Below are 23,364 nucleotides of genomic sequence, written 5' to 3'. Positions count from 1 at the left end.
TGAGTCTAATTCTAAGGCAACATTAGATAAATATAAAGTGAGGGACATTCAAAGACTTGAAGATTTGGATCATTTGACTTAAAAGGCTGTTATTGAACAGGCTATTCCCATTGCTGTTGGTTGCCCACAGGAACCAGATGATAAGACCCTATTGCTAAAACACCACACACTTTGGTTATAGGACACAGAAAAATAAAGTGAAAATTGAACTGGAAGCTTCCTCCCTGCTGGCTAGCTTTCCTGGAGTCAGAAGATACTATACTTACTGCTGAAGGGGAAAAATCATGACAAGTCCTATCAAATTGAGAATTCTGCAAGCGACATCACCAGCCTACCAGGCCACATGTTCTCACTGGTGCAATACTATGGGAATGGCCAATCATTTTCTGCTTGAATTTGAGGCCAGCTCCACAGAAGGGAATTCATGTCTGGTATTATAAACCTAGTCAAAAGATCATGGATGGGAGGTTATAGGAACTAGACAAAGGAACCTACAGCTATTGTTTTTCTAAATGAATATATTGTCGAATTACCTTCTAAATATTTATAATTTTACACATAGATTACTACTGTGATTAGACTTGGTCAGAGAAATTTATATTTGCAGAAAGCACCAGTTAAGAGACAAAGTCATAACTGGCCAAAGTGCGGGGAATAAGTGACTCCTAAATGAAACATCACATCACCGGCTCTAAGGCTTAAGGAACAACACTACAACAGAGTGAGCAAAAACAATGTAAGAGCTGGAGGATGGGAAGAAGTGCTATGAAATGCTGTCTCCTAGAAACAGCATCACTGTAGTACCTATGAACTTACAAAAACAGTGGTTATCTGCACAAAATCATATTGATGGAGGAAGGGCACATGGAACCTCTTAAGGCACCACCCCTCTTTAAGGAGCTACAGAAGTAAAATGGTTGCTGGAGGATGAAGAGTCAAATTCCTCAGTAGTATAGCCACTGGTAAATTGTCTTTGTTCAAGTAAATAACCCATTCTCCATACCCATACAAAGAATCCTGATTAAATGCAGTGTGTGTGAAAAAACATCTAAGGAATGGTTCAGTAGTTAACAGCATGTATTGCTCTTGCAAAGGACCAGAATTCAGTTCCAGAACCCACGTCAGTTGGTTCACAACTACTCTTAACTTCAGCTCCAAGGGATCCTCTGTCCTCCACAGGCACCTGCCACTCATGGGCACATATCCGCACACAGACATACATAATTTAAATAAATAAACCAGGGCAGTGAAGCACACACACAAAAAAAAAAATCAGAGTAGGAAGGATGCTTGCTAGGAAGAAGGGGTTTAACAGGATGTGGATGAGGATAAGAGGAAAATGAACCAGGAATGATTGAAGTACATTATATAAACATAAAAAAAGTGAAAGAATAAATAAAAATAGTAAATAATTTTTAAAAAATTTAGGTAATAATTATAGTTAGAATTTTAAGATTAAAAAAGCATTATATCAATTTTAATTTTCTTATTTAAAAATAATGGTATATCTATATAGAAAACACAGAAAGTATTAAAAATATCTAAGTATCATATTAGCAACTTATGTCTCAATAAAAATAAAAAAATTTGTAGTAGGAACTTTTCTGTACATTAGTTTGTTTCTAGATGAAAATACTAATTTTTAAAATTATTCAATCAATAACTATGTGTCAGATGTAGAACATAAGAAAACTTTATAAAATATAAAGACAATGACCAGGCAGGCTGATGGTAGATTACAGCTGGTAGTAGATCACCTCTCTAGCAATACTGAGGCCTTGGGTAGCATCTTGAACAACACACATAAATTGACTAGATAGAGAAATAGGCAAATCTATTTTTAAAAATTCCTGAGGGCTTCACCATCAACGAAGATTCTGTAGTTAGCTGTCTCAAACTGCCCAGGCTCAGTACTCCTGGTTGAATTCTTTTATCTGCTGGCATCTAGATTCCCATTGCTCTTGTTGTTTTCACAAAGGCTGGCACGACCAGAAGCAAGGGAATGATGGGTAGCTATTGTAAGTCCAAGCAATAGCTGAGGTAGAACCAAAAAACAAAAAGGCTCTTTTACACACAATGTGCACTACTAAAAATATACCTAACATTATTTTAGTGGCATATAAGATGTTAATAAATAAAAGTTTGAAGTACTGCAGAAACCACACAATAAAACTACACTTTTTTAAAATAAATTAGATCCAAACATTCTACTCTAATATTGAAGCCACAAAATTTAGACTTTCATACTGAATTCCTGGTTAACTCTACAATTTGCAAACATCAGCACAATGAAATAAAGGATTATTTACATACCTGTCAAAAGATCTGAACTGCACCGGAGGGTCAATAGACAGATCTCCAAGAGCACCAAGGCAGGCTGGGGGCAGAAGGGCCGGATCCACTGTGACTCCATCTGCTGGCATATTAACCAAGCTCCGGAGAATGTCCTTCACATTGACATTTTTTGAAACTGGAACTGATGGTGTCACCTTCCTATCCAACTCGTTTCCTCCATCAATTTTTGTTTCCTGAGATTTATTGACTTCTAAAGAAAGAGTGCACAGCACCTCACTGATGGCATCTGGACCCGCGCTGACACCCAGAGGCGCTGCTGGAGAAGCTACAGACGGATTGCTTCCTAAGCCAGAAGCTGTTTCTTCACCAAGGCCAGAGTCCCTCCTTCGAGTAGATGAGGTGCCCTCCACTGATTCTTCCACCGATGACAGAGTTAAAGGGCTAAATTCTGCTGGTGTGTTTTCGGCATCTAACCCAGGAACAGAAGAGTAAAAAATCAAGAGCTAAATTTTTAAAGGTATATTCAAGTCCCAGTAGTCATCTAAGATTTTATGAAATATGTGTCATGTTCTCTCAAAATCAAAAACTATTAATATAAACTATAACATATAATGAGGTAATGAATTAACTTATATCCAAAATAGATGCTAAAATGAATAAATAATACCCGCAACAGCCTTCAGAAATGATTGCAACATATGCATAGATTATAACACAAAGTTGAATGCCAACAGTACATAAAGTAAAAACTTCTACATCACACATAGTCTCCACTGCTGAAAAAATGGTCAAGCCCTCCAACATGCAGAATAAATAAATGCTGCTCGTGTTCCAGTTCTACAAGGAGCACCCCCATCCCTGCTGAGACAGGGTCTCGTGTATCCCAGGATTGCTATGAGTCCAAAGAAGACATTCACTTTCTAATCTTATTCTTTCCACCTCTTGTGTACTGAGATTACAGATATGTGCCACCATAACCAGTTGATGAGGAGTTAGGAAATCAAACTCAGGGCGTCATGCATGCTGGGCAAGCACTCTACCAACTGAGCTAAATCCCTAGCCCAAACAACCCCATTTTGCTGTTTAACTTCACTCTCTCCAATCAAACTTCCAATCATTCTAACCAACATGCTCTTTTCAAGTTCACCCAAAACCTTACACCTTGCCAAACTTAAAGATCAGTCCTCCATCCTTAATAGCACTTGACAGCAAAGCAACTGCTAGATGGTCTCTGCAGTTTGATAATTATTTTTCCCCTTCACTCATAGTTGGTGTTGTTTATTCCTATCACCTCACCAGTGGTTCTCATTAATATCTTCAACTTCTTACAGGTCAATCCTTGGTCCTTTCCGTCCTTGGTTCTCTTATCACCTCTATCTACATGTAGTTCCCCTTAGTTATTCCACCCACTCTCCACATCACAAATACCTCCACAATCTCATCCCACACACAAAGGGAATGTGTGTGTGTGTATGTGCATGTGCACATGTGTATGTGTGTGCGCGCGTGCACGTGCGCGCGCGTGCGCACATGCTCTGCTATTTCACTGCCTTCCCTACATCTTGTATGTCACAAGATATCTAAAGTCAACAGGTTGAAAACTAAAATATTTCACCTTTGATCTACTCCAGTATAACTTATATTAATTATTGAATATATTTTCTTTTTAAATATTCACATTAATGTTCAGAAATACTGTTCTTCTGTCACACAACTATACCCAGAATCTGACAGCCTTTCGTCCTCTGTGCAGTTACAACCATAAACCATCAAGTCATCACATCAAGTGAATTACTGCACTGTCCTCTTAACTGGTAGTGGAAGGCTATTATTTTAATGATCCTACTGACTCACACCTCCTGGTACTTAAGAAATCCTTCAATCTGAGCTGGGCCAACGGAATGGTTAGCCAATAGAACAGAATCAGAAATAACAGCCGGTTCCAAGGCTGAGTTTTTGTTTTGTTGTTGTTGTTGTTGTTTTGGGTTTTTTTGAGACAGGGTTTCTCTGTGTAGCTTTGCGCCTTTCCTGGAACTCGCTTTGTAGATCAGGCTGGCCTCGAACTCACAGAGATCCGCCTGCCTCTGCCTCCCGAGTGCTGGGATTAAAGGCGTGCGCCACCACCGCCCAGCAGCAAGGCTGAGTTTTAATAAGGCCTTCCAGGCTTGACTTTACCAGACTCCAAACCAGCTCTGTTTAGAAATTTAAATGACTTCTACTCTAATAAGGGAGACTACGTAGAAACAGGAAAGCCTTTCAAACTAGTGGAAAAAAAACCAAGAATTAAGTTAATGTAACAATCAAGACCCTACCCAAAATAACACTAGCTGAGCTGCTTCTCTCAGTCAACCCCAGCCTAGAGCCCTCTCAGCTGAGGTACTAGACAGCAGAAAAGCCATCTAAGACTGTAAGTTCCAAGAAACATCTAGAGCAGGGGTGAGCATTCCCACCATGCCATACTCCAATGACAACCACAGAAATCATGAAACATGAAGATAGTTGTAGTTTTAAACCACTAACTTCAATGTACCATGTCACATGGCAGCCCAGAACCAAACACTAGTTCTCCTTCCACTCTGAGGTACATCCTCAACACAGAACCCAAAGTGTTACTTCATTGTTTTATTTCATTTATTAATATTGTATATGTATATATAATGTGATGTTGTATATATATATATTTGAATGCTGGTATACACATGCCATGGTGCACATGTGTAGAACAGAGGACAACATACAGGAGTCAGTTCTCTCCTTCCACTGTGGATTCTGGGGGACTAAACTAAGATCATTAGGGTTGTGTGGCAAATGCTTTTATCAGCTGAACACTGGCCCCAGAGTGTTACTTTTAAAATACATGTTAGTTTTAACACTGTACTCAACATTCCAATGACTGTACATTTCACTTAAATAAAAATGCAAAAACCATCTTTCCCATCATGCCTGACATTTTATTTATTATCACTTTTAGTGCCCTCTAAAACACCATAAAATTTATCTATTAAAAAATATTTTCTGTCTCTTCCTGCCAGAGATAAGCTTCAGGGCACTGGAGTCTTATTCTTCCTGTAGGTTTGACTCTACATGAATACAAGTACCTAATAGGTACTGGATGAAAACCTACGAAAAAAACAAAGAAACAAACAAAATACCCCCTCCTCTCAGTGCACCTAGTTTTATAACTATCAAAGCTGTTTACCTAACTATACTTCTGTAACTGAAAGCTACTTTTAAAACTATAGTTATCACTATTAATTGTTTCAACAACTTCCTAGAACTCTGATGTAAAAGATTGAGTTACCCTTCATAGCCAATACTAAATTTAAAACTCTGGACTCATAAAGGATAATACTTTCTCATCTTCTAATTAGATAGTCCACTTACAGTACAAAACTCATCTCACAATTGTAAATAATTATACAATATTCAAATTATTGAGTTATTGGTAAACATATAAAGCTATGGTCTCACTTTACACACAGGTGGGTTTAAGTTCCAGAATCAGTGACTTAACCAAGTAAAGTTTTGTTTGAACTTTGGGTATCAGGGAATAAAATGTTGAAACTTACCAGGAAGTGATGCATTCCCATTTTCACTACCAGTTTCCTTAAGAGACTGACTGTGCCTTTCATCTTGGGGTTCCAAAATGTCTCTATATTTTGAGACCATCAGAACAGAGATAAAGTACACAACAGCCAAAGCTAAAAATTGAGCTTGCTTGCTATCCTCCTGAGAAAAAAACAAAAGTAACTGTCTATGCCACTGGTAACAATTTAATTTTATTTCACATTATAACGTTTAAATATAGATAATAACCACAAATCGTTCAATGTGCACAGAAAATAATGTATCAAGTGTACAATAATTTATTACTAAATATAATAATTCTAAAATACATCTGAACAAAGGTCAAGAATAGTCTTGGCAGTGCTTTTAAATGAAAATGTTTATACTTACAAACACAGAAACAGAAAACCTGATTCAACTTTAAAAATTGAGTGCTCAGTCTTAAGAGACATATTATACCATACTTTACAAGGCGACTCAAATTGTAATGTGATATATATTTATACAATATAAAGGTAACTGATTATTTTTACTTCTCATCATAAAAATCCAAATATATAAATTTAACATCACAGCAATGTTGCACTCACTATGATACCCAGCATATCCAGAACAAACATCCAGGAATAAAAAGTAAAGCTGTCACATAGAGAAACAAATGGAAAAGGAATCTTCATAGTATTTTAAATATCACAGGCAAACAGAAGTCAGGACTAAATACAAAGCATTATTTTCCTCAAAGAAAAGGACAAACTAAACTGAGGCATAGAGGAAGCCATCCTAGCTCTACAGATGACCTACATGTGAAGATCAATGACTCAGTATCCAGTCAAGAAGATGCTACACACACATCCCTTCTAGTAACACTTCAGAAAGGCTTAATTGTTTTAAATTTTAAAAAATCAAGTGTCTGTCAAATCCTAAAGTCAAAGGCATCTCAAACAGTCGGTAGCTGGTAAGCTTCTAAGTCTAAAGATATACACCAGCAAATTGGTACTCGCCCTCGGCCTTTGGCTTTGTTGCCTAGAAGACAGATGGGAGCTTAAGGAACAATTAGATTAAAACATCAATTATTATCTACTGTTCTCACATATGAAATTCTCAAAAAATAATAATTTAAATTAAAAATATAATAACTATTGTCAGAAGTTCCAGAAGTAACTTCGGAAAAATAATCAGATATCAAACTCTCCCTTAACAGGTCTACTTGAAGCAATTCTTAGACACATTACTAGTATGATAAAATCTATGGTACCTTGTAAGTTTGCAGGTATAACTTTCTTAGTTTTGTTAGAAAAGATTAATGTACATTTTTCCTTTTTTAATTAAACATCTCTTTCCTGCCATGTATTACAACCACTAATGATATGACCATTAGGCAAATCACTTATGTGGTCATCTTAGTCAACTATTGATTACTTATGCCTAACGAAATCTTTATTCATCCCATTAAATCACAAAAATCTTTAACTCACTTCCTCCACCTCTTTCTACTAACTATGTGCTTTCTGGTTAAAAAAAAAAAAACAAAACCACTAATCCTGCCACCTTCCTGATGGGACTATAAATGAGATACTACATACACAGTACCTCATCCTCTACTATTCAATAGATATTCAAAACTCACTGAGCAGTAACAATACTCCAAATTCTATACTTGTATCAAGACCTAGTCAAGAACACAAGCAGGTACTAAAATACCAGATAAAGAAAAAGAAAAATGATGCTCAGGAAACTTCATAGGAAACATATATTTAAGATATGCAATACAAAATACACAGTAAGTGTTCTTCAACAAGTATTTACTAAAGATAGTATTTCTATTAGTGCAATTACAAATGGCTTTATCTTAAGATTTATATTTTATAAAACTTTAAAAACATAACATCAAAATCTGCTAAAACAAAATTATTTTATTCTTTAAAAAGTTAAAAATACTGGAAGACATATGACTATAGTCACGGCTCTTGAGAGGCTAGAGAGGCAGCGAGTGAAAGCTAGCCTGGGCTACATAAAACCCTACCTCAAAAATAGAAAAATAAATAAAAAACAAAAAATAAAAAAGTTTAAAATACCACAATAGTAGAAACATTTCATTATATGTTCTTTATTACATTTTAACAATTCCTTGAGGGAAAAAAAATAACATTCAGTAAAATAATACAGTGTTAGGAGATAGTACATGTTATTTCGATAACTGCAAGGATTCTGGAGGAAAGATTGCTGGGTTTCAATTTGACTGTCATTTATTAGCCACAGCATTTGACCAGGTTACTTAAGCTTTCCATACCTCAAATTCTTCACCTATAAAATGGGAATTATGAAAGTACAATTGAAATTTGTAGACTTGCTGAGCACATGAGAAGAATAGGCAGTGCTTCCTATGTAACAGTAGATTGCTCCTTCACTCTGATAAACTAGCTGTTTATTCAGATAATCCCTTTTACCATTGTAAGATTCTAAAGCATTGCCAAGAAACCTGATTTCTAGGCCTGCCTGTTGAACCCATCTATATTACTTCACAGAGCTTCTACTTTAAGGACTTCAGGCCCAAGAGGAAGCACATACTAGCTAAGAGAATTCTTCAAAGAAATATTTTAACTTACAATGTCTCTGAAAACAACTGCTCGAAGCCGATTAATGTCCATGTCTTGCAGGAGCCTTTCAAGATCTCTTACTGGAGATATACCACCAGTCACAATGTCCACTGGGCTCTATGAGATAAAATAATAATAATAATACATATACATATACACATTAAACAGATTTAAAATCAAAGAACACAGTAAAGTATCAGAAAAGCATGCCGTAACATGAAAAAACTGTTTTTTCATATTATTTTTCTTTCCTTGTGGGGGTTGAGTATGGCAGGGGCAGTCACATGGGAAAAATACATAGCAGCAAGAAAAAGTATTGGAAAAAAGCAGACAAGATTAAGTATAGACAAATATTTAGCATGTATTTAAACATAAATATGTTATATTGACAGAAGAAATGACTATTTTAGACTCTATGTCAGACTTATTTAGCTTTGTGTTGAAATGAGCAAACTAATTTAGGATCTTAATTGTGGAATACAAATACACTTTTGAGAAATGAATGACTCCATCTCTTACCTTTGCTGCAGACTTCCCCGGGGGAATCAGGCTAGGTACTGTTCTCAAGCTTTGTGCTGTATCTCCTCTAGCTTTCAGCTGTGAATGCTGCTGACACTCTAAGCAATTCCTTACAGCCACTGCACACACTATCATGTATTTCAAGAAAAAGATTGGGGAAGAAAAAAATTATATTTAAGGTTACAGCAAAGATATAAATCATCTACATACTACAATTCCTGTTACACTTTATTCAGAATAGATCACCTTCAACAGATTGCTAAAATGTCCCTAGACTATCACCTAGTGTTTATTGTCTGATTTTATTCTCTGCTATGGTTAAGATCTGGGAAAAGAGATTATGGTAGAATGCTTTTCTAGCACTGCTGAGACTTTGTGGCAAGGTTTGGAGGCAGGAGGATCACAATATTCACCTAGACAGCAAGTTCAAAACCAACTTGGTCTTCATAGAATCCTGTTTCAAAAAATGTCCTCCAGCCCCCTCAAAAATGATTTAGGGAGTTTTGCTGAAAGGGAATCAGTTAAGAAATGGTTTGTCTTGTACTACAAAGTACTAGGCCAGAGCCTCAGAGTGCTAGTCAACTACTCTAACACTGCAGTACACAGCCAGCCCAGTTCAGAAATACTAATAAGTTTGAAGACGTAGGCAGGCCTATGCAGACAAATCTAAATTCAGATTTCAATTGCACTAATTATAGTTTTAAATTTGAGATAAATTTCCTAATTTTTTGATCTACAATTTTCTCATAGACAAAAGAATACAATAGTTGTTACTGAAATATCAAAATCAACACTAATGACAGAAGTTAATAAATGATATATGAACTTTGAAAATAATTACTATAAATTACTACACCAATTTCTTTAGAGCATACTAACTCTAAAAGCTATATTGAAAGGTTTTTTAAGTAAAAATTATAATGGCATAGAAAGTCCAATTATGGATATTTACTAATTTATATTACATATTCTTGATAAATGTAGGAAAATGTCTCATTAATTAGCTTCTATGCTGCTATTTTTATAAATTACTGTCTTCATAAAATCATAGTTCCTAAGGGTTTGCTTCCATTTCTTAGGCCCTCTCTCTCCAATATCTTCTCTGCACAAGCAAGTCAATTAACCAAATCTCAGAACTTACACCTAGATACAGGAAACCTTATGCAGAGAACAAGAGTTTACATCATCTAAAGAAGCCTTCTTAACACTAAACAGCCAGTCATTCTCAGTACCTTTGCTATCATTTAAATAAGAACTGTTCCCAGAAGAACTGAGACTTAATGATTTTGTTAACTACTTTAATAAACTATCTAAGCTGATTTGAATAAATGTGTACTTGAGTGATGCCCACTTAGAACATTCCTATTGAAGTGTGTTTGGAAGAGAAAAGGATAAGCACTTCATGGTACTTGGAAAACAAATTTGAACCTCACTCAAGATAAATATACATGCGAAGAAGATCTTCTGATGATTTATAAAACTTGAAAAGCACTAATTTAAAAAAAGAGACATTAACAGAGAAGGGTGAATGTTAGTCAGAATCACCTAAGCAGCATGTTGATTATACCCACCCCATGACCAAACTTGCTAGCTACTACTATGCACACTAAAACGCAGACATATAGCAACATGGAAAGCATACACCTTCGCTCCAACAGTGTGGATGATGGAAAATGTTAAATATAATTCTTAACTGACGTCTTTTAACAGCTTACCCAGTCGGAGACACTGACGCAGAATTCCTCCAGATGACATATTCTTTTCAGCTTCAATTTCAGTGAAACCAAGAGAACTTGCAAATATAAGTACATCCACAAGGCTGATGAGCCTCTGCAAAAATGTCACTGAGGTTTCTATTGAAAGGCCTTGAGTAGGTTCAATATTCTCCAGCTCATGCTGTAAAGTATAAAGTTTGGTGATTATATCTACATTCACATTTACCAGCTGTATTCCTCAATTTCTAGTTTTTTCAAGGCCAGGCTTCCTGGAGATCTAGAACAATAGATTGACTTGCCCTTTTGATCTAAAAAAAAAAGAGTGATAAGAATACTTTCATCATATTCTTCATGAGCTAACTCATGCCTAATAAATTAACATTCTTTATAGGTTTTTCATTCCTGCAACACATCCTAAGATCTTTTCAGATAAATATAATGATGCATTTTTTATCATAGCAGTTATGATGTACAGGCAACCACTGCATGAAACTCCAATCAATAAGGATGCACCGCATTCCTGATTTCACACCAATTGTATGTAGTAGTTAAGTCCTTACTGTGGCCGATGTAGCAGCCGAAAGCAATGGCAGTATTCCTCCACAAGCCATGACCATATTGTCCATTACTTGAGAGATGAGATGAATTGTGTTGTGTACAAAGATGACATTATCACTGCTATTCACGAAGTCCATAACTGTCTTTGTTGAGTGGCTGTCCAAAGATAAATTATGTTTACTGATGAAGCTAAGGAAAGGAAATCACAGTGTGCCTGCTTAAGGAGAGGCAGAAAAGAAGATGCCTTTGAACCACCCTGGAAATGTAGCAGATACTGGGGGTGCCCACTTCCTCAGAACAAGTAAAACACTCTTCATCAGTGTTACTGTCTATGTCCAAGACATAACTTTGCTAAAGCATAGACACTAGTCATTATATATTTGATTTAAATAGTTGATTGAGAAGTCACATCAAAAATTAGGAGGCAAACGGCAATGCATGTGCTTTTAAAAATGAATTGTTACTACTACTTTCTTACATAATGGTATAAAATTCTCTTAAATATGGTAAGAATCACACACAAACAAAAATCAACAAATTGGGTTCTTTTAAAATTATAAATCACACAATGGAAAATATATAGATTTCTTATGCTAAACATATAAACAATGCTGTACATGAATTTCAGCTAAATTTTGGCATTTACAATAACAAGCCCACTTGGAAATACCTATCTTCTAATTAATTCTAGTCTAGAAAAAAATGTTATTGCAAACCTTAAGCAATTTTTAATAAGGGAAATTTTGGATCTTTATGGCTTTGTAATCCAAATCGGGATTCCATGCACAGAATGGAGAATAAAAGTTAATGTGATAAAATACTAACATAAAATAACTTATATTCTGCTTTTTCAATCAAATGTCTGGAGTAATGTAAAATGTTTACATAAATTTCTCAGAAAGAGAAACTAAAATTGATTTATATATGTCGTCTCTAGTGAACACATAAACAAACCTTCTCCACATCTGTATATCTGTTTCTATGGAAAATAGGAGATCAGTGAGCAAACGCTGATGCATCTGAGACCACTTGAACTCAGGAATGCGAAACATGGTCGATCTGGAGTCCCTCCTTTGTTGGTCAACAGCATCTGGTGCTGTTGCTTGCCCTGGCTGTTCCTGTTGCCTTGATACCTAATAGAGAAAAGTTAAAGAAGTAATAAAGTAAGTTAACTTCAAAAGAAGACATTAGCAAAGGATTCAGTAACTTCCATAAAATGCATCTAACAAATATTCAAATTCTAAGATACTACAAAGTAAAATCAGAAGAAACCTATTAACGAGTAGTCTTACCATACAGTTAAAGCAAAGTCATCAATAATACTAATACCACAATTCAACAGTAATTATCGTGGAGCCATGTTATTGCAGACATTGCCACAGTGTAGCATTTCACAAAGCAACCAAGCAGTTTTTAACTTTGATTATTAGCAAAGACAACAGTACTTATGATCCAGACAGTAACTAAATTATTCTTCATTAGTTAAAATAAGAATTAACAAAAGTCCACATAATGAAGAGCAGACAAAATAACAACAACTAAAAGAAAGGGAGGAAATAAGGGACAGAAGTTAAGAAAAAAAGGAAAAAAAGCAATCATATGCATCCAACCACATGAACCACATGTGAAATACTGATAAAAAAGAAAGCTGTGCCTCTCAATCACACAGACTCTTCTCATAGTACAAACAGACCCTTAAATCTGAAACGAGGCTCATACAATGGTAAATACACAGTCCTAGATTTAACTGGAAAAGGAATATGCTAGAACTGATTTAGTTGAAGAATGAAAAGCAAATATTTCATATAGTTGCTTTATAAACTAAACTTATGCCAATTTTGAAGTGGTAATGTTTGGTGATGCTGTGTTAAAATAGTAAGAAAAACTGCCATTTAATGAACTCACATTGGGGCTGAGAGTATAATCAGTGGGAGAGAATTTACATAGCATGCATAAAACCCTGGATTTAATCCTCAGCACCACAAAAATGAATGAATGAGTAAATAGTCATAAATTCAAACTAATTGTCAAATATGACATAACCATTTAATATATACACTTACATAATTGTTAGAAATGTTATACTAACCAAATACAAGTACCCACACTTGTTGTCTTTAACGTAGTGCAAATTTATGCCAAAGAGACAACAGACGTACACATGGTGTGCACAAACACCAGGCAAATATGCATACATATTTTTTTAGTTTACGACAATATCTATAATTACCTCAAGCCCATGTCGATGAGGCTGTGGTGCTTCTATGCTTGCACTGGCCTTCAACTCAAACCTCTCGGTATCTGAAGCAACACTGGAAACATCTAGCTTAGCAATCTTTTGCTCGAAAGTAGCAGGAGCCTCGGAAACATGATCAGCACAATCACTAACCAATTCAGTTTCTCCAGCATTAGTTGCTTTCATCCCCTCATCCAGTGTCTCATCAATGTCTGACGGTACGGTTGTTTGGGAAACGGGAGCTTCTGGTGAGGTAGCTGAAGGTCCTGGGGTGGCCATAGTTGGGAACCTAGAATCTTTACAATCTCCAGTTTCACTATCATTTTGAATCTTAGTAATAGGTGTTTCCTCTTGAACTTCGCAGTCATTGCCACACATGTCTTGCCCTTCTCTGGCTTCAGAGGCAGATACAGACAAACTACTACCTTGGAGCTCTGTGGGCAAACTGGCTTCCTCAGTAGGGCTGCCTTCTACCTTCAGTTCGACATAATCATCATCATCTTCTTCCTCTACTCCAGATTTTTCCAGTAATTCTGGCATCTCTGCAGCATCTTGTTCTGAGGGGGAACTTATGGAAGCACTTATTTCACTGATGACAACTGTATCTTTGCCAGGTAGTTCAAAAGAATCAGAGACAACAGTCACAGAGTCTACCGCATCAGAAGATGCTTCTAAATCACATGCATCCCTTATTTCGTTTGTTGCTGTTCCTTCCAAAGCGGCTTGATCCAGCAACCCTTGGTTTTCTTGCTCCATTTTCTTTTCATCATTAGACAGATCAGGTGTCTGCAGCTCAATGTTGGATGCAGAATCTACTGAACTTGCCTTTCCAATACTTGAGTTCTCATCACTATTTCTAGCGAAATGAGGAGAGTTAGGAGAATCCTTCAGATCTGAGTGCTGGGGCCCGACTGAAACATCGACATCCCTGGTAACACCAGTGACTTCTGGAACCAGACTTGAAGAAGACAGCCCTAATCCTTCATCACCTTTTCTCTGCTGTTCCCTAAATATATTGGCAAGATTTTCTTTGTGTATTTCAAAAGTAACCTACAAGAAATACATTTAATCAGTTAAGAGATATATTTTAATGAGCACCACTTATAGAACATAAAATTAAAATTCTTTCAATAATTTCTTAAATGTATAGCTAATTATGATAAAACGTATGCTACTTATAGTTCCTCATTTTGATAAAATAATTTTAATAACAGGTGGCAAACCATAAAATGACAAAAACATAATTACTCATAAAGCTTACTCATAAAGATATATGAGAAAAGAATTCATTATTCTTCTAGCCTCTCTATATATTATACTAGGATCTAAGTGTGTACCTATTGGAAAGAGCATTACATACACACTGGATGATATACAGCTTTCATGACATGGAAACCCATTTCTCTATCATTTGTCTGCAGAAGAAATTTTTAAATAAATTAATTATCCTTGATATTACAGCAGCTCTAAATAGAGCTATAAAAAACAAAATCTTATTTATACTTAGCTAATGGATACAGGTTATTTTGATAATGGCGAAAAAAGCCAAATGTTCCCCTAAAGGCCAAGCACTACTTTCAAAGTTTGAACTGGTTACAAATGGTTTCCCCTTCTTTTGCTTCATCCTCTTTCTGCACAATACAAAAGCTGGAGCCTTTATAAGAGAGAACAGAAGACCAAAAACATCAAGAATGTAACAAAAAAAATAATAATCACCCTACTGTCATGTTAGACTGGACACTGAGTTATTAAGGGGGGCGGGGAACACCACAGGTTGGATAGCATTTACTTTCAGGATTTGAAATGCTTTTAAAATTCTAAATTCAGATGGTGCACTAATTTCTCCTTAATTTATTCCAGCAGTCTAAAAGCTAAGTGGTAATTAAACAATTACCACTGTTGTTATCTTTTTATGCTGTTTTTCTAAAGGTATTTGTGACTTGAAACTGATAATTCACAATTAATTACCAGATATTGTTCTAAATTACCCACTAAAAGACTAGTCATTAATCTTCACAATCATTTGATTGCTAATCCATAGCTGTTTGTAATGTTTGGAAAGCACTTCTATAAACTCCCAGTTAAAGGTACTTATGTGCTATTAACTACAAGACTTTGTTGCCACTGCTTGCAACTTAGTTGGCACTCAAATTTACTAACTAGGAGATAAAAGAGAAATTAATCAAGACACCATTGCTATCTTTTTATTTCATATATTAAGAATGTATAACTCATAAAAATTTAGACTTTTTAAAAATTGGTAGGCATGTTTAGCAACTGGCTTTGCTTTAAACAAATGCATCTTTTAACTGTGTTATTTGGTGCAATACTCGCTGAATATGACATCTTGGTTTCTAGTTCTTAAGATTAAAAATGTTTCCACAACAGATAAATAAGACATGTTTTCAAGAAAACTGAATCATTCCCTATGAGATATCAATGTATATCAGTCAAAAGATTACTACCACAGACAAGATCTTTCAGAGACGAATAGAACAGCATTCAACAATCATACATGGAGGAAGATACAATAGTAAAAGAAAATTATAAATACTTATTGATTTGTCTTACATAAAGTACTTATTCAAATTTATATTCAATACTAATTTCTCTACTACTAGAGTTTTCTGATGAGATATCAAATATAAGGCATATGCTATTTCAGGGAAACTATTAAAGCGAACATATTATGAAAATAACATTTTGCTAAATAGAAAAGGGAAGGTACCCCATAAGAAAAACAAGTGACATATGCCATAAGCACTGTACATTCATTCACTCATACAATGAACCAAAAGAGATTCTGAAATAGATTAATTCACATGGGTCAAATACAAAAAGCATATAGTGTAAAAATGTCTTTCTACCACACTCAACTTCAAAAGCAAAAATTCTACCAACAATCAAGTAATTAGTCAACTATTAATTTCTCATTTATCATTTTAGAGTATCGTTTTGCATACACACACAGGTATAAATTGTTATAAAAAATTGTTATATAAAAAATCCTGCTTTTTTATTCAAATATACCAAATGTTAACCAATATTCCTAATATTTTTCACCTAATCATTCTTTTTTTTTTTTTTTTTTTTTTTTTTTTTAGTTTTTCGAGACAGGTTTCTCTGTGTAGCTTTGCGCCTTTCCTGGGACTCACTTGGTAGCCCAGGCTGGCCTCGAACTCACAGAGATCCGCCTGCCTCTGCCTCCCGAGTGCTGGGATTAAAGGCGTGCACCACCACCGCCCGGCATACCTAATCATTCTTGATCAATTAGCTCAAAATAATATTACTTTAAAGTCTTCTTATAATAAGTTAGTCCAGAATCTTTTTATAAATCTAAAAAATTTTTACATAGTCTTCTGTGAGATGCATGAACATAATTATATTGTATTGTCTTTTTCTATCAATTTCTAACTGGGAATACTAACCTTTAGTAATTCCTAATTTATTATTGGCCTTTTGACTTTGGGTTATAGAAGAACTGTGCTTGATTAATTGTTGTTGTTGTTGTTAACAAAGATGTATTTGTCTGCTTGTAGTTGACACAGTTCAGAGTGCTCTATCAGAAAACACAGCGCTTTAAGCATCTTACACATTTTAAGCTGAGGAACCGAGAAATGTTGGAAGGACCTCAGAACTTATGCCCCCATGTCTTAAGAAACAAGTCAAGAAACTCAAGACATGCCCCCAACAGACATCCTCCCAGTAATGTGAGGGAAAGAATAACCTTATTTCCACAAAGAGCAGATACTGGGAGGGATCTAAATTCTGACAATTTGCTACTTTACGTGGAGCTAGTGCCTCTTCCTCTTATATCTTTCCACAGTTACCTCTTTGTCTACATAGCATAAAAACAGCAAATTTAATGATTTCCCTAATTCTTCATATCCTATGAAGGGTTTAAATTTATTTTAAATGAATTGATACGTATTTGTCTTATTTATCTTTTGTCAGTCTAATTGAAAATGGCCTAGCCAATAAGGTAAAATGGGTAGAAAGGAATGATTTTTCTCCCTACAAGAGTTCTCTCACAAATCTGCAGTTCTTACTACTCTGAAGTTCACCATAATTATTAGTAAGCAACCATAGAAAATATAAAATAAACTTTCTCCTTTTATAAAATGTTTTAAGCAACATTTCCTTGTTAATATAACATGGGTATATAATTTAAAGAGGAAACCCTAAGATCTTTATTATCTGTATTAAATATGCTAATACACAGGAATAATCTAGAATTTACTTAAAACAAAAGGTAAACTTGGTGCTCAAATTTCCATAAAGTACCATAATTCCTAAGAAGTAATTGTTCGCCAGTCAATACAATACACAATTAGGCTCATTTTCATAGGTGATTCTGTATGCATCTTTCCTTTAAGTTCTTAAGCAAAAGTATGGTTAACATACTGATGGTTCATGCACATTACCGTAAGCATTTGGTATCACTGACATACTTAACAGCAACTCTATTATCTATATTATCTATAAAGTTAAGACAAATTATGACAAAATAATACAGTTAACAAGATTGTGATAGCACAAATCCATAATACCAACATTAGTGAGACAGAGGCAGGAGAATCTGGAGTTCAAAGTCCACCTTACCACTTGAGGGATCATATGGAAACCTACTACAGTAGAAGCTTCTTAAAATACATACATATATGAAAAAAAACATCTAAATTAAATCACCAAATAATGGAGAACACAAAGCCCCATCTAGGCTTCTCTTGCCACCAAATGAAATCTCCAATGTCAGAAATGAGTTATATATAATTGAATTGTTGGCCAAGGGGACCCCCACAGAAACACCCAAAAACTAAGGCCCTTCTGGCTGTCCTTCACAAACTGATAGTAAGGCCCTATTACTGAAGACAGTGCCTACGAAACTCATTGGGCATGGAGAAGTAAAACTGGTGCCTACATAGAGCCTTTGTTCAATGAACTGGAAGGTACTCTGCATGCTACCAGAAGAGAAAGGTAAACACCAACTCAGCTACAAATCCAACAATCTACAGGGGTAACCTGCCTGCAGAATACACTGGTGTAGTGGCACAAAAGCTGTGCGAGTAACCAACCACTATCTTATTCGTTTTAAGGCCCAGTCCATAAGATGGAACCCATGCCTGACACTGCTCAGGTGGCCAAGAATCTGAGACCGGAGAGGCCACGAACCTGAAAAAAACCAAACACTATTGTTCTGCTAAAGGAGCACAGCAATGTAATGACTCTTAATGACATTCTGCTATATTCAGAGATCAGATCTCACTCAGCCATCATCAGAAAAGCTTCCTTCTGCAGTAGGTGGTAATTAATATACAGGCCCACAACTGGACAATGTGCTGAGAATGAGAGATATTGGAACAGTCAGTCTTAAATGGGATGCCTTCATCAAATCCCTCCTCCTCAGTGTCAGGTGTTCTGTGTTGTTGGGCACCAAATGATGAGTGTTCTGTGTTGTGTGCGTCGGTCAAAGAAAGAGGTCACTCCAAGATGAATTTTAGGTCTGTGTGGCAGCAGGATCGTCCAGCTTCTGATAGACTGACCCTCAAACAGCTGTTCAAAGTATATTTATTGATTTTTACACAAAGTTGATTTTGGAGTAAACAAGTTCCTCATACCAAAGTCCCTGATCAAATCTATATGTTTTTCTGAAGGAAAGTATCACACCCCCGCCACCTTAGTACTTATTGCATACTGTTTACAGTACCCAATAATCCATGAGCTCCAGGTGTGCCAGGAGTGTCTTATGACTAAAGTCATGCAAAGATGTAAAGCTGCTTGAGAAAAACAACTCTAGAAATCACAAAGAACAATCACTGATTTCCACCAAGACTCCTTCATGGTTAAATTACTTCTAGAAAACAACTATTCTGTTCTAATGTTTACCCTTGACACAGTGACTCTGCTAGACTCCTACAATACCTCAGGACTCAGGAACTATACAAAGCGGGGGTGGAAAGACTGTAAGAGCCAGGACAGGTGGAGGACACTAAGGAAACGAGGCCCTCTAAACACAGCAGGACTGACACACAATATAAACTCACAGACCTGCATGGGTCTGTGTTAGACAGGTTCCCAGTGATGAGAGGAAAAGTGGACACAAGCCCTCAACCCTAACCCAGAGCTATCTCTAAATGACATCCACTCACAAAGAAAAAAATCAGTTTTCTTCAATGAAGACTTAATAAAGAGTAGGCCCCATGGCCCAAGAATGATCTCATCTGACCAATTTTACTTTCTTGAATAAATCTAAACACATGCTTACATGCAAATCTGGTATATAAATTACTAAAAAATTTTAGGGAGGAGTTTAATGTAAGTACTAAAACATTCTAAAATGCATGATAAACACTCTAAAATACAGAAACTTCTTCTGGAAATTCTACAAAAATGCATCCTATGAAAGATAAATATGAAGAATGTATACACACATGATCAGGGCATCACTGTTCAACAATAAGGAAGTATAACATTTATGTAACACGTTACAATATAAATTAATAGTTTTAGTTTTAGTGATCACTTCCAACAGCTCTTCCAAATAAAATTCTGGAGAATGCCAGAAAAGAAGAGAAGTAAATCATGAACCACTCCTAGGATAGTTAAGTGTTCTGGTTACATTCAGATGTTACATAATCGCCAAAGCTAACTTTACTTTTTTACAGTACAACATAGTACATACACGAAATTCTATGTAACCATTAAAATGCAAAGCAGCAGTGTCATTAAATGGAAATAGATCATAAAAGAGCATAAATGTAACCAAATTTTTGGAAGAAAATAATTACATGTGTTTATATATTTACACATATGGATTAGTGGACCTGAGGATCTTACCAAAATACTAATATTAAATCATATTCAGATATCTGGACATTGAGTAGTTTAGAAGTTTTTTGTATATACAAATTTTTCTGTTACTTCCAAATTTTAAAAGAAAAAGAAAAAGGTATTTTTATTAAAAAAAAATTTTTAAGACAAGGATACTTCATCAATCACACATAAAATGCAAATCTGTGAAATGAAAATTTTATAACTTTTGACATTGCTTTTTTTATTTTTTAAATTACATTTTATTTATGTATGAGTACATGTGTGTTCCTGCTCCACAGCACATGTGAAGGTCAGTTCTCTCCTTCTAGCTATGAGTCAGTCCAAGGATCAAATTCAGGCTTATCAGGTTAGGTAATATATACTTTTACCCACTAAGCCATCTCATTGGCTCCTGAAATTTCTTAATGGGTGGCTTTTAATCTTATTATTCTACCATTTTGTCTATAACATGACTGAAATGAGCAATTAATTTCTCTGATTGCTAACAGTAGGTAACATACTCTAATAATCTAAGATCTTTAAGTATTTTATTCAAATTCATCCAGTTGAGCACAATCTAATTCATTTTGTTTTAATGCAAGTGCAATTAATTTTTACTTGTTCATTATTTTGCATCTTTTGCCAACAAAGATACAGCAAATACACTGTCTAAAAATTGAAGCTCTATTTCCTTATATAAAAAAAGTATTTTTAGGTCATTCTCATAATAAATTGGAATAATTTAAAGTGTAATTAAAGAAGCATTACAGTATACCAAATGAAAACATTGTTATTTATACCGGGCGGTGGTGGCGCACGCCTTTAATCCCAGCACTCGGGAGGCAGAGGCAGGCGGATCTCTGTGAGTTCGAGGCCAGCCTGGTCTCCAAAGCTAGTTCCAGGAAAGACGCAAAGCTATACAAAGAAACTCTGAAAAAAACCAAAACCAAAACCAAAAAAAAAACCAAAAAAAAAAGAAAAAGAAAACATTGTTATTTAACTGTATTACAATTCATCCTTTTCTAAAAAGAGGGAAACTTTTTAACGATGAAAACATAGACAACAATGAAATTACACAGGTTGCTGGGCACACATCTGAAACTCTCAGTCCACAGTAAGCAGCCCAGAGCAGTTGCTGGAAGCCTATTACTGCTTATAAAACCTAGTTCCGCTGTTGGTGGAACAGCACACAATGACAAACAGCTTCCCTGCTACAAAGGTGGCAGGAAATCTATCAAACTGAACAATAAAATTGCAATTGAGTTTCTTTGGCTTTTTATAGCTGCTGCATATATCCTGATGTAACTGCAAAAGCAAAAGCCATCCAATTCTGCAACTTAGTTCTTTACACATCGGTTCTTCATCAAGAACTACAATATAAATTTGTGATACTGAGACCTAAAATCACTGCAAAAAGCAAAAGGTAAGCCTCATTATAATACCACACGCAAGAAAGTATTTAAGGTGCTTTTAAATGGGTTCTTTCACATACAGAAAATTTGGTTAGCATACTACAAATTGTTCACCTCCTTAACTGAATAATTCACACGTATCTACAACTCTATTAGATATTCATATGAAGAGCCTTGGAGCACAAGTTGTTCATTTTACAAATAACTGTTAATATTTTAACAAAAAAAATGAATGTAGGAGCATTTAAATAATTTTGTATAAATTTTATGGGAAAGAAATACCTTTTAACTTTTAATTAATGAAGAAAATCCCCACAAAGAAAATGAAAATACATGTGTGAAAAACTAAAATTAAAAGTTGAAATTACAAAAGCCAACTTGAAATAAGTTTTTCTTTGCCCTTTCACAATTCCATTTATTAGTTTATTTTTTAATACATCATCATGACAAAAATGTGGCAAATCAAGTTTTACTCCAATTTAAAAATACAAAAATAAAAACACTCCACAATTTCTTTAGTCAGCATTTCCTTTAAAAAGGAGGCAGAGGACTGGCTTTTATCGGAAAGTAGACACAAGGCCTCTCCTTAAAGCAATTATTTTCTTTGCAAAGTAGTTTGAAGATCTGTTTCAAATCAAAAGGCACTGAAGTAAAGAAAAATATAAACTGAACAATGCCTGCCTCTTCTCTCTGACTACTCTGAATTTATTCTATAAAATCTATGTCTAGGAATAAATAAATAAATAAACAAACAAACAAGCACTGCTTGTAAATACTACATAAAATAGCATATTTCCTCTTTTTAACATTCTCTGCACCATATTTAAACTCACAAAAAGGCAAACAGATTTTTATAATTAAAATTTTATAATTAAAAATTAAAAAATAACTAAGAAATCATAAACTGAGGTACACATTCAGTTTCTTTAGATTCTCCATACCTCCACATACTCTTTTCTAAGACGTAAAATATCTTATACGTCTTAGAAAAGAGTATATATAAAATATAAGCTTAATGTGAAGGTAGACGGAGAAGAATTTTATGAAAGTAGCAAAAATATTTCCTGTCTACTTGGAAGATTATATAAACATCTTTGTGCATAAGAATTATATACGTGCGTGCGTGTGTGTGTGTGTGTGTGTGTGTGTGTGTGTGTGTGTGTATGTTTTGGAATTAGGTCTCTATAGTGCCCACACTGGTCTTGACCAAAGGATCATCTTCTGTCATCTTTGCAAAGAGCTGGGATTATGGGGGTACACCATCACACAGAGCAAAGAGCTGGGATTATGGGGGTACACCATCACACAGAGCAAAGAGCTGGGATTATGGGGGTATACCATCACACAGAGCAAAGAGCTGGGATTATGGGGGTACACCATCACACAGAGCAAAGAGCTAATTTTAAAGTAAAGTCTTACAGCCTGTGGTGTAGCCTAGTAGTAAAGAACTTGCATAGTATGCACAAGGCCCTGCATTTGATCCCTAGGTCTAATAAATTCTTCTAGGCTTCCCCCTCCTTAAGAATAAGGTTTTGACTCTGAATGGGTGAGACCGTTGATTGGCCTGATCTGTTCGGGAGGCATCCAGGCAGTGGGACTGGGTCCTGTGCTCATTGCATGAGTCGGCTGTTTGAAACCTGGGGCCTATGCAG

The 23,364-nt window shown here is 35.3% G+C and overlaps 1 protein-coding gene across 3 annotated transcripts in view; it reads right to left on the bottom strand.

Moving 5' to 3' along the window:
• The window catches only part of Lrba (LPS responsive beige-like anchor protein), a 561,905-nt gene that overhangs the window by 432,450 nt on the left and 106,091 nt on the right, over window positions 1-23,364 (bottom strand). For all 3 annotated transcript variants that reach the window (XM_059265566.1, XM_059265567.1, XM_059265565.1), the window contains exons 22-29: window positions 13,482-14,537; window positions 12,206-12,384; window positions 11,254-11,407; window positions 10,694-10,874; window positions 8,979-9,106; window positions 8,469-8,576; window positions 5,865-6,024; window positions 2,314-2,764 (exon numbers count right to left, since the gene is read on the bottom strand). In XM_059265566.1, coding sequence (XP_059121549.1) covers window positions 2,314-2,764; window positions 5,865-6,024; window positions 8,469-8,576; window positions 8,979-9,106; window positions 10,694-10,874; window positions 11,254-11,407; window positions 12,206-12,384; window positions 13,482-14,537 — 2,417 coding nt within the window. The remainder of the gene's footprint in view (window positions 1-2,313; window positions 2,765-5,864; window positions 6,025-8,468; window positions 8,577-8,978; window positions 9,107-10,693; window positions 10,875-11,253; window positions 11,408-12,205; window positions 12,385-13,481; window positions 14,538-23,364) is intronic.

Source organism: Peromyscus eremicus, chromosome 6 (genome assembly GCF_949786415.1).
Source record: "Peromyscus eremicus chromosome 6, PerEre_H2_v1, whole genome shotgun sequence".
Taxonomy (NCBI): Eukaryota; Metazoa; Chordata; class Mammalia; order Rodentia; family Cricetidae; genus Peromyscus; species Peromyscus eremicus.
Note: the sequence above shows the minus strand (reverse complement) of the source record. Positions and strands in the feature narration are given on the sequence as shown.